The sequence below is a fragment of the Prionailurus viverrinus genome, chromosome D3 (genome assembly GCF_022837055.1).
Source record: "Prionailurus viverrinus isolate Anna chromosome D3, UM_Priviv_1.0, whole genome shotgun sequence".
Taxonomy (NCBI): domain Eukaryota; kingdom Metazoa; phylum Chordata; class Mammalia; order Carnivora; family Felidae; genus Prionailurus; species Prionailurus viverrinus.
Window position 1 is genome coordinate 94941379 of NC_062572.1, and position 12500 is coordinate 94953878.

General features: G+C 53.7%; 1 protein-coding gene across 1 annotated transcript in view; it reads left to right on the plus strand.

The window, feature by feature from the left end:
- Positions 1–2944, plus strand: part of SALL3 (spalt like transcription factor 3) — a 17267-nt gene extending 14323 nt beyond the window's left edge. Inside the window, exons 2-3 of the mRNA XM_047828269.1 lie at positions 1–449; positions 2513–2944. The exon at positions 1–449 is cut by the window's left edge and continues 3045 nt beyond it. Of these exons, the coding sequence (XP_047684225.1) occupies positions 1–449; positions 2513–2944 (881 nt within the window). The remainder of the gene's footprint in view (positions 450–2512) is intronic.
- Positions 2945–12500: the final 9556 nt, after the last annotated feature.

Consider the following 12500-nt stretch of genomic DNA (forward strand, 5'->3'; position numbering starts at 1 on the left):
CGCTCTGCGGCCGCGGCTGCTCCACTAGGGGGAATTTAAAGCAGCACTTGCTGACGCACGCGTTGAGCGCGCCGCGTCCTCAGTCATTTGACCCCGACTTTGCCCTAGGTCCCGGCCAGACCACCGCTAGCCTGGTCGCCGGCCCCGCGCCCGCCGCCATCAAAATGGAAGTGAACGGGCACAGCAGGGCCATCGTGCTGGGCGAGGGCCCGCCGCTGCCGGCCGCCGTGCAGGTGCCCCCCGGGCCCCCGGCCGTGATGGGCCCCGGCCTCGCGCCCATGCTGGCCCCCCCGCCGCGCCGGGCGCCCAAGCAGCACAACTGCCAGTCGTGCGGGAAGACCTTCTCGTCGGCCAGCGCCCTGCAGATCCACGAGCGCACGCACACCGGGGAGAAGCCCTTCGGCTGCACCATCTGCGGGCGGGCCTTCACCACCAAGGGCAACCTGAAGGTAAGGCGGGAGGCAGGGGCCGGCTGAGGGCGGTGGGGGGGGGGGGGGCTCGGCCGCCAAGGCTCCCCACCCACTTCAGGTGCTGCAGGCAGAGCCTCTGCTGTGATCCGGGGGATGGGGGGGGTGGGGGGGCAGAGGTGCTGGGGACCCCCCTCCAGTATTGAGGCACGTGCCCGTGTCGTGTTGCGTGTGCCTGTGTCTAACGTGCACACGTGTTTGTGCGTGAACTTAGCGGGGGCATGCATATCATGTAGCGGTGGTGAAGGGCTGGCTTTTCAGTGCAGGCCCGGCCCCCCGAGGGGCTGGAGGAGGCTGTGGGGGATGACCCACACAGGGTAAGGGGGGGGGTAGAGCAGGCTGTTGGGGGGGGTGACCACACAGGGTAAGGGGGGGCTGGAGGAGGCTGTGGGGGATGACCCACACAGGGTAAGGGGGGGGGTAGAGCAGGCTGTTGGGGGGGGTGACCACACAGGGTAAGGGGGGGCTGGAGGAGGCTGTGGGGGGATGACCACATGGGGTGGGGGTGTAGCCTTTGGGGGGTGACCACATGCGGGGGCTGGAGGAGGCTGTTGGGGGGACGACCACATGGGGTGGGGGTGTAGCCTTTGGGGGGTGACCACACGGGGGGGGCTGGAGGAGGCTGTTGGGGGGACGACCACATGGGGTGGGGGTGTAGCCTTTGGGGGGGTGACCACACGGGGAGGGGCTGGAGGAGGCTACTGGGGTGGTGACCACATGGGGTGGGAGCTGGCACAGGCTGTTAGGGGGTGACCACACGGGGTTGGGGAGGGCTGGAGGAGGCCGTTGGGGGGATGACCACATGGGGTGGGGGTGCAGCCTTTGGGGATGACCACAGAGGAGTGGGGGGGTTGGAGGAGGCTGTTGGGGTGACCACACGGGGGTTGCTGGAGGAGGCTACTGGGGTGGTGACCACATGGGGTGGGAGCTGGCACAGGCTGTTAGGGGGTGACCACACGGGGTTGGGGGGGGCTGGAGGAGGCTGTTGGGGTGACCACACGGGGGGTGCTGGAGGAGGCTACTGGGGTGGTGACCACACGGGGTGGGGGCTGGCACAGGCTGTTGGGGGGGTGACCACACGGGGTGGGGGGGGCTGGAGAAGGCTGTTGGGGTGACCACACGGCGGGTGGGACTTGAGGAGGCTCTTGGGGGGGTGACCACACAAGCTTTGCTCTTGGGCAGCAGTCCCGGGACCCGGTGCGGTCCCAAATGTAGTAGAACATGGCTTTTAAACACTCCCATAAGACACAAATAACAAATCCTGTCCAGAGGCCAGGCTTCGTCCTGGTTTTGTCCGCGGCTGCCAGCAGGGGCTGGGGGCATTTGGTGAGAAGCCTCCCGGCCTGACAGCCAGAGGAGAACAACCCAGGGTGGTGCTCACGTTTTTAGGTGACCACACCATACATGTTCCATGGAAGGCGAAGTGTGGACAGGACATTAGATGAGTGTTGGTAGAGAAACACACCTCTTTCTGTCCACGTCACAGGCCTGTCCGGGCTCCGGAGTCCTCTTCAGAGACTCTGGAAAGCTCCCCACCTGGGGCTGCTCCTTAGGGCTGGGACGTGAGCCGCCTGAGGTCTCTGCTGGCCCCAGGTGCCCCTTCCACGTTTGGGAGAAAGCCACCAAACAGGCCCAGTGAAGCAGGAGTGCAAACACGGCGTTGCGGAGGCCAGGGGAGAGGACTGAGGGGCGGGGCTGTGTGCCCTCCGAGCTCTGGAGCCTTCCCGGGTGGCCTTCGGACTTTGCACCTCGTGGGGGAGTTACCCCGTCAAGTTCATCAGCTGAAAGAAACTCGAGAACGTATCGGCCGGTCTTGCTTTTTGTATTTCATAAAAAGAAATGTCACGCATTAAAGTATAAGCCGCTCAGAAAAGCCCACCCAACAATGTTTGGTGTCCCCAGACCGATGCTCAGAGCGGGGAACAGAAGCCCAGTTCCGAAACCGTCGTGCTGGGTGTCTGGGTGACACGTGGGAAGCGTAGGACAGGCACGCACCTGCCTCCGTGCCGGGCTTACTTGTGCCTGTCTCCGTGTCTCTCACGCAGGTGCACATGGGCACACACATGTGGAACAACGCCCCCGCGAGGCGTGGCCGCCGCCTGTCAGTGGAAAACCCCATGGCTCTGCTAGGTGGCGACGCTCTGAAGTTTTCGGAAATGTTCCAGAAGGATCTGGCAGCACGAGCGATGAACGTTGACCCCAGCTTCTGGAACCAGTATGCCGCGGCTATCACAAACGGTCTCGCCATGAAGAACAACGAGATCTCTGTCATCCAGAATGGCGGCATTCCCCAGCTCCCAGTAAGTCTCGGCGGAAGTGCTATCCCCCCCCTGGGTTCCCTGACCGCTGGGATGGACAAAGCGCGCACCGGCGGTAGTCCGCCCATTGTGAGTTTGGACAAAGCAAACTCGGAAACGGGAGCCAGCCGTCCGTTCACGAGGTTTATCGAGGATAACAAGGAGATCGGTATTAATTAGCTGTGCGCGCGGCCGGGCCCGTCCCTCCGTCCCACGCGCACACCGTCCAGCGCGACCGTCAGGCTGTGCAGCCGTGCGCCCGAGTTCTCCTTAAAATTTTACCCGTAGTAGAAAATGCGTTCACTGTGTGGCTGCTGGAAGGTTGTCTCGTAAGCTCTGCATGGTACTTCTTTCCACGGTGAGCTGGACTGTTCTCGGGGACCCTGTAACCTCCTAAATACGTTTAAGTCAAAAAGAAGTCCTTGTGAAACCGCCTTGGGAATGGAAAGGGCTCACCCCACACCCGGTTGGTTCCTCCCCGAACCTAATACCGTCCCCCCCCCCCCCACCAGAGGAGAAAGGGATCGCCTGTGCTGTTCCAGCGACACTCACTCGAAGGTTTTGTTCGAATTAGTTAGAAACTTGAACTCTGTTTTTAGACTATTAACTGAAAGATGTGGTCCGGTACCCCCAGCGCTGTGTCTTACGGCAGTACCTTTGTCTGTAGTATTTATAATGTTAAGATTATGCGGGTAACAGATAATACAGCCCCAACCTTAAAGGAAGCTTTTGTACTGCAGAATACATCTGGCCATGTGATGATTTTTTTTTTAAAGCAGAATTTGTTTTACTATAAATAAGTGAGTTATTTCAATGCAGGCAAATCGTGAAGTTACACTGGGAAAGACGGCATGCTCTCGTGTGCAAGTACCTGTCAGTGACCACGCTTTTCTTCTGTTTCTTTTTTTTTTTTTTAACTTAAATGTTTGTAGCTGCTATGTGGACAATTGTTCCCTAGTGTGGTCTGTAGCCCAGCGACTGGGAACAAGTTACAGACAAACGTCACCGTAAATTATTCACAACATTATAAGCAGTTGTGAGGAAATATTTCACGTTATCAAAGCTGTACAATAAAAAGGTAATGTTTGTATAATGTGGTTGCAAACTCTTAATTTATACTATTGCACTTTTAGTATTTTGTATTAGAGAGGTTTGTCTATAATTTGAAAACTTAAAAAGATGTAAAGTATTTTATAAATAGTACTTTGGTTTAAGGAAAATGAAAAACTGTTACAGTTTCTTGTTTTGTCTTAAGGTCAAACAACATGAGAAATCTGTGCCACTGAGACAGAAAAGCCACCAGGATTTGTCTGTTCCTCAGTCAACTAGGGCCTGCCACTTCCTAAATTAAAATGATTTATTTAACTTTTCTACGAAACCCGTTGAAAAGCCTGACCACCCCTGACACAGCTTTGATGAATTAATCGTAGGCCCGTGGCACCGAAACGGCGGGAACTCACCTAGAGACCGCGTGCGTGCCATTTCAGTGTCCTCTCTTTTCTTCACACGCCCCGGACCAGATTTCCACCGCTCCCCGTGTGCAGTAAAGTGGGGAGAGATAGCAGAGGTCTGGCGGTGTCATCAGTGGTAACTGGGACCTTGTCTGAGTCCCGATTTATTTATTATCTTCTCAGATGAGAACAAAGCACAATGTCATCTAGCTACTCAAAATCCAGCCTGAAGCTGCTGACGAGGTTTGAGTTGCTTGGCGCGAGGCAGGGCCCCGGGGCAGGGGGGGTGCTGGGCGGCGGGCGGGGTGGGCACCTGCGACGCCGCGGCCCGCCTTCTACCTCATTCTGTGCGTTGGGCGGCCTGTCCGGCCGCGTCCCTCCCGAGATGTCGCGGGCGGCTGGGTGGCGCTGGGGTCGTGCGCCCCGAAGAAGGGACCGGACGGCAGGGACTTCCCGGCTAACGTGGAGAAGTAGGACGATGTTCCCAGCACGACGACAGCCATAGAGTCAGGTCGTGACCTTGAACAGAAACAGGTGCGAAGACTCCTCATCAGCAGACTGAGCTGTTTCTTCCCGTCGGATGGAGCATGGTCCCCCCCCTCCCCCCCGCCCAGCTCTGCTTCCCTCGGCCAGAGGGGCCATCCCTTCTCGGGAGACGGGGCGGGGGCCTCGGCCCGGCCACGTGGCACCACTGGCCTTCAGCGGTTGAATGTTTTTATTATTTATGTGTCCTCTTTGGTGTGAGTTTTGGGTTTTGGTTAGTAGTTGGTACCGTGTGATGCTCTCTCTTCTCCCAGAAGGATGTGTATATAACTTAAGGGAAAAGAAATGTAAAGTGTTGTAAATAAGATGGCTTGTGAAGGGACCGTGAGACGCGCCCCTGCGTCTTCAGGACCAGGCCGTCCCTCTCTGCGTGGTGAAGAGAGACACTATTTTTCTATGGCAGCACCATGTAGGGCCGGGGCCCCGGAGCCAGCCGGTGCTCTTACCAAGATCCAGTATTTTTTATGATAAACCTGTGGCTCGACACATCTACTGATTGAAATGGATGTCTTAGTCTAGGTGACTATTTTTGTCATATGGAAATGAATAAAATGCAGGATGTAATCTTATCTCTGAATCGTGTTCCTTGATTATTCAAATGGAAAAAAGTGGGACTTGAGGTTACGGTCGTTAATGGTGGATGTATATCCGTGGCGTTTCTCCGAGGAAAGTCAACGAGGGTTGACAGCTTAGATTTGAGCAATAGCTAAATGTATCTCAACTGGTCTTGAAATTTTTTATTTTTCACTTTTTTCTAAAATAAAAATGCAACCTCCTAATTGTGGATTTTTTTTTTACATCTGTGACGGAAGACGATGCGGTAGAAAACGCCTACCCGTTAGAGCCTTGGCGGTGGCCACAAATGACTACCCTCCCAACTGCCTTCCCATCCTCAACGCTGAGTGCCAGTGTTGGCTCTTCGGATCGCTTCACAAATACGCGGCTGTGCATCGAACCACATTGTAGGCGCGGGAAGGAAGGGGTGCGCGGTTCACGATACTGTGTGTCCACCACCAGCACCTTCGTCCGTTAGCTCCCGAGGGAGGATGTCTTTACCATAAAGGAAGCTTTACCTCCCCGGTAACATTTGAGAAGACGTAAAACTTTAAATAATTTAACAGCTCCTGGTTTCAACAGGCATGATGCGTTTCTTTTTTCGATAACTACTGATACCTAGAAATAGTTTTTGCCTGGGAGGTGGGGGGTCCTTGCAAAGCACGGGTGAGGACCCTAACCACCGAACTAACTGCCCAGGTCAGCCTCCCAGCACAAAACCCTCCACCTTAGGGATGGACCCAGGCTGGTTTCAGTGCTGGGGTGGAAATTTTGAAACATGAGCCAAGTCAGACAGTAAATTCAGTTTGTGTTTTAAAACGGTGAAATAAAGGTTCCTGTATTTAAAATAATATAAATTGCAATGCAGGGAAAACGTGATCTGCTTATTTTGAAAACGTTTCTAGTGTAAAGCCGGGGGCGTTTCCGCTTAACGAGCCCGGGTTTTCGCTTGCTCCTGACGTCAGCTCCACGTGGCGCAGACCGCGCGTCAACCGTAAATGCCAACGACCCCTGAGAATTATTTATTTAAATATATTCCTATTCTGGGTTCATTACGGGAACCAGTAACGTTTCAAACTAATTAAAAAGTATCGCTGAAGGGCTAAAAAGCAATTGTTTCTAAACTCTGCGCTGTTTAATTTTATCCCCTCGGAAGCGAGAAGGCCGTGGCCCCCGCCTGCTGTTGCTTTGTGCGTGGCCGCCGCGGCCGGGCCCCAAGCCCAGCTTCCCGAAGCCCCGACACACGTCAGGCCTATCTCCTCACTACCGGGCCGCGTGCGCGTCCCCAGCCCGACCGTCTCCGGGTCGCCGTGTTTGTTGGCTGCCTGTCTGATGCCACGGAAGCCCGGACCTCGCGGCTTTCCTCTGGTGCACGCTCGGAGCAGCGTGATCGTGTCACATACGTGCAGCCCCGTGGCCAGCCTGTCACCTGGCGAGCATGCCGGGCCTTTTGTGTTAAAATCCTGAGCTGGCTTGCCGATGACTGGTGCCGAGGTGGGAGCGGGCACTCGTTTCTTCCACTGAAAGGCCTTCCCGCCGGCGCGCCTCGTGGAGAAACGCGCCCCGGGACGGTTCCGTTTAGCGGGTCGGTTGGCTGACTTCGGTCTATGGAACGTCCTGTACAAAGCGAGGGAGAACGTTAAATTCCCCTTGTCGTTTTCGCCTCGCTGGGAAGTACTGGCGTTACTTGAGCGTCCTTCCCGCAGGGAGGACGTTAAAATGCAACCGCCAGGTACGGTTCCCGTGGTGGCGCTCACACCTTTGTCCCCAGTTGACAGGCGTGTGGCGTGTTGGCGCACCGGGCGGGGCCACGGCGAAGGGCACGGGGGCACCGGGCTGGGCCGACCCTCACACCCTGCTCCCTTTTCTGTACGCAGGGTGGAGTTTGGTGGCATTAAAACCCTCTCCAGTTCTAAAATCAGGGTGGTTGGTTTGTCGTCATTTGGAAAGAACTACCACTAATGTTTAGCTTCCTTTTTCCTCCCCAAATTCACTAGGCAAGTCTACAGTGTTTAGAGAGAGAGAAGATACAAACGATTACCTGAGAACACAAATACGAAACCTCTACTATAAACGACTTTGCTAAAGAAAATCCGTGGAATCATTTGTGGACCATGAACAAATGTGTCGGTATCTCTATTTTAAATCGTGGAATTTATTGAAGCTTTTTAAACTGCAACTATATTTAAGGTAAAATAAAGGCGAGCTCTGTGAACATCGCGATTACTGCGTTTCCTACGAAGAGAGTCTTTTCTAAATGATTAGCTTTTTGTCACATGTGTTGCCCACGCAGGTGCGCATACGGTTCCTCGTCAAGATACACGGATACACATACCGTATACACGTATACCGTGTGCGTATACACATTCAAAAGAGTATGCCGTTTAAAGCGATGCTTGTTTCTTAACGGTTGTTTCTAGTAAAATATCAGAGAATGTGAACTATTCCCTTGGGTTTCCCTGTCCTGATTGTAACCATGTCTGCAGGTTTTGGTCTGACTTGGGGGTCGTCACAGGTTGTATTGACACGGCTGTGTTTGTGGGTCCTCTGCTCGTGACTGAGTTCAGTGTTTGCCCGAGCGCTGGGTTACAGGGGGAGGAGAACCAGAACGTCGGCGAGGCGGGGGCAGACAGAGAGCTGGTGCTGGGTCCTGTTGTGCCCGTGCCCTCCGTGTCCCTGAGATGAAGGGACCCCAGGCCCTGCCCTGCAGAGAGGAGCCGCGGCCTGCCCATGAGTCACTCCCTGGGTATGATTCACATGTGGAAATAAACGTCTGATCTCAGGAGTTCCAAACGTGATTATTCGTGAACACTGGGGTTCTGCAAACCCTCCAACCGCTCTCAAAGTTGGCACGATACACATATTTTTAAGTTCTAGAATGACACATAAACTGGAATTTTCACAACCAGGTGTGAGTTATTTCCTTCAGTGGCTGTCCTGGCACTCCAGGTGGTCACTAATTCTGTTTATTTTCTTTCTAGCTTAATTTAAAGGACTTGTGAATTTTAATAACTTTAGGTTAGGTACATAATGTCTAATACAAAGGTCTTAACATTTCTTCTACAACTTTTTTTCATCACACGCAGGATACACGAAACATTTCCATTTTACTTTTCCTATTTGTTTTCTGAAGGACGATGTAAAAACAGCTCTTCTGACCTAGAATTACCCGGAAGAAACGTGTCACGGCCTCCCACGACGGCACCGCTAAGGGGCGCCGGCAGACTCGGGGACCGTATTTTCCACGCCTCAGACGGTAAGAGTCGTAGGGATCCCTAGTGGAGAGTATGTCAAACCTCCCCACACATTCAGATGCTGTAAAGATAAATTAGGTTTTGAGTCTTACATCTGTTTCCCTTCACAAATAAGCCTGGAGTTGCCGTGTTTTCCACGGGGGATCATCTGGTCTCGTCACGGCTCAGGCAGGGGCGGCCTGTGCACGGAGCTGTTCCCGTGCAGGCTTACCGTGCCTTACTCCGTCTTCTGCTTGGCTTTGCTTTGGGATTTTTAGTAACAGCGTTCGCGGCTGCGGTGGGCGGTACTCGACGTGCTGGGCCCGGGGCCGCCCACAGGAGAGTTCTGTAGCCCCGGCGTTTCATCTTTGCGCTTGAAAACATTTTACTGAGCACACAGAAGACGCAGGTCTTGTCCAGGCAGCCTCTTAAAGGTGAACAGCAGTTCTGTTATCTGGCATCCTCGTAGACACACGTGCTGAGAACGAGTCAAACCGGCCCATAATCTCACCCGAGGAACGACTTACCAAAGAAGCTGATCTGGAAACTACCAGCGACGGAAAAAGACGAGAACTGTAAAAAAATCACCAGCGTCTCAGAGTTTTATTTGCTGCATTAACCTCCTAGATTTTCAGTCAGGAGCTGCAGGCGGTTTGGGAAAGTGAGCTTTACCAATTAATATTTGCGAATGGCTCATTTTTCCCGAGGAAAACTCCAAACGTAATTTTCATAATCTCAGTGCACCCGGGACTTGAAGATCGCCCGGTGGGTTTTTGGCCAGAGCGGTTCTTGTAAGTCATTCATTCGTGAGTAATTCCTGGCTATCGGAAGACTCTCCCTTACATGTTCCCCTGTGTCGTCCGTCTGTCACCCGGAACTCCCCGGGCTTGGCGTTCCCATCTCTCAGTTTACATTTAGGCCTTGACCCTTCAGCTTGTCCGCTGCTGTGCCAAGGACTACACACGAGATCAAGTGGTGTTTGTTTTTTAAGACCTTCTCCTTTTTTTAAGTTTTTATTTTTTTATTTTGAGAGAGAGAGAGAGAAAAGCGTGAGCAGGGGAGGGGCAGAGAGAGAATCCCAAGCAGGCTCCGCGCTGTCCGCGCAGAGCCCGACGCGGGGCTCCGACTCCCAAATCGTGAGACTGTGACCTGAGCCCCGGTCGGACGCTTGACCAGCCGAGCCCCCCGGGTGCCCCTGGAAGAGCAGGTTTTAAATCACAATCAGAATTCGGTCATTTTTAAGGGTGGTCTCTCGGGCTAGGCTCTGAACCCGGTCATCCGTGTCTTCCGATGGTCCTGAATTAGGTACTCGGTTTTAGAAACGCAGGCTCCGTGGTCCTCGACATGAAAATCATGGCTGGTCTTGGTATTTAACTGAAGACAAGTTGAGGGTTTTCTCATGAGCCCTGACGAGGGGAACCGAGCGACGGATTAGCTTCTTGATGCCGGCTCTTAACTGCCGGCTTCCCTTTGGCTCAAACAAAGCGTCCTCAGTGGTATTCAGGCCAACGGGCCGACGCGGGAGCGTGCCTGTGGCCTTACCGAGGTAGGCCTCCACGACCCCGCCGGAAAAACGCACCTTGCTCCTGGGGCAGCGGGGACGGGACAGAGACTGTCCGCGGTGGAGACAGCGTGTCTGCCGTCTGCCTGGGGGCCCGTGGCCCGTGCCTCCCGCTCCAGGAGCAGAGAGATGGGGAAGCGTCAGTGGAGGGTCACCGCGTCCTCGCCCGATTGGCTGTGGGAGCACCGAGAGAACTGTGGGCTGTGGAAAAGTCAGAAATGCTTTCAAAGAGTATTTGTAATCCCAGAAAGGAAGAGTCCCCGGACCCCAAGTCTAACTGTCAGGGATGAGCTACAGAGAGAACATCGGTACGAGATCTTGCAGGAGGGGGACGCTGCCTGGCTCTTGATAAAGCTCGCTTCAACAGATACTCTTAAACCCGTCTTGCCCTTGCAGATCTGTGATGAAAACTAAATAGTTTTGATCTGTACTTCAGTATGTAGTGGGGGCGTCTACTTTGTCGATAAGTTGTGTGTGCCAGAGAGTGACCCCTCAAAGTAAGAACTTTATAAGTAGGGCAGTTAATTCAGCTCAGGGAATATCTGTTTGTCCAGAATAACAAGTAAGGCTTTTTGAGCAGAAAATAATGCTGAGCTTAATTATTTTATTAATGCATACTCCCCGAGGTAAGGAAATGCGAGTTTTTTCTAAACTTTGTAGGCACAGATAAAGCAGTTGGAATATGTTTGCAAGGCTAGCTCGATTGTTTTATTAGAAAATATTCAATATTTCACGTGCATTTAAAAATAGCATATTCAATTGCAATTATGTGTTTTCTCTACTTTTGTAATTAAAGAGATTGGAGCTTTTCCTTTGATGTATTGGGATTCCATTAGCAGAATGTTTAATGGTTTAGAGGTAGTTCTGGAATGTTTAATTCACTAATGTGAGTACAGCCAGTCGTCTTGCGTTTCAGGATGAGGCCAACCGTTGCACAACTGTGTAGAAACCATCCATTTCGCCGTGGGCTCTTCTGAGCTGTTGATGGTGAACTTCCCTTCCCCACTGTCACCTTTGATTTTCAAGCTAGAGTTAGTTTCCTCTAGAAACGTGAAAACAATATCAAAACATTCTCACCTTTCTGAACATATAAAATGCTTTCCAAAGCTAACAATCAAACCTGGTCTAAAACCAGCTCTCCGGCGTTCGAGTGCCCAAACGGGCAAGGAATGGGGGTGCCCCCCGGCTCTGGAGGCACCTTTGGTCTCTGGCTGGCTGTCCCCTCCACCGGGCTGGCTGCAGGGGCGAGTTGGGACTCTGTGGTCCCTGGCATGCACGTGGGCTTCTCGGGGAATTGCCCACCCAAACCATTGGCATTCTTTCTTTTCCTTTTTTTTTTTTATATACTTATTTGGTGGGGGGGGGGGGGGGGGAGGTGGCGGGGGTGGTAAGGGACAGAGGATCCAAAGCAGGGTCCACACTGACACACAGCCCGACATGGGCCTCAAACTCCCAAACCGTGAGATCACAACCTGAGCCAAAGTCGGACTCTCAACCGACTGAGCCTCCCAGGCACCCTGGTGTTGTTTCTTTGCAGTGACGTGTGTATGTGTGTATCTTTGCACATGTGGACCGGGACATACGTCCTGGAGGCGGGAGAGCCGAGGGCAGCCCTGTGCATCCCCATGGAAGGAGCACAGATGTGGCCAGGGCACCAGAGTTCAGGATCTCAGGACACAGGGTCGTGGGGATGAGGGCCCTGAGCCGGCAGGACGTCAGCGGCCTAGAAGTTCTGTGGGCCCAGACAGGCTTGCCCACGGCCACACGTGCCCTGGTCCCTATGCACAGTTGTCCCGGCGGGTGGGGTTGCACACCCAGCCCTCTCAGCTGCAGTCAAATCATGTCGCACAGGTGGATACAAGGACAGCTGACTCGCTCCCACAGGCCTGCTGGTGGCTGCCAGGATGATCCAGACAGAAGGACGGCCTCAGGCTGGCACACTGTCCCTATGGCCCTTCTCTGCCAGTGTAGTGGGAGACGATGTGTCCCCGTGCCTCACCCCGCAGCCACCAGCTTCCTGCCGCATCCCCAGGCCCTGGGCTGCCTGAGTGCTGTTTTAGGAGGTGAGAATCGACACTGCTTCGTCCCACACGTTACCCAGTTATGTCCCCCCTTTTATTGCAAACACACCACTCTTAGGTTCCTGCTCTGTGCTCCAGGAACAGTCCTGTCACCAGAGGGTAGGCTCCACTGTCTGAGCACTTGCTGCTTTCCAGGGGCAGAAAATCTGTAACGGGAGAGCTGAATCTCGAGTGTCCGCTCATTGATGAGCCAGACTGGTAAGCTCTGCTCACCGATCAGAATAACCTAAAGCATAAGGGCAAGTTTCATACACCACCCCACAGTAGAGAGAGAGGGCTTCAAGCAACAGAAGTCTGTACCAGGGACACTTG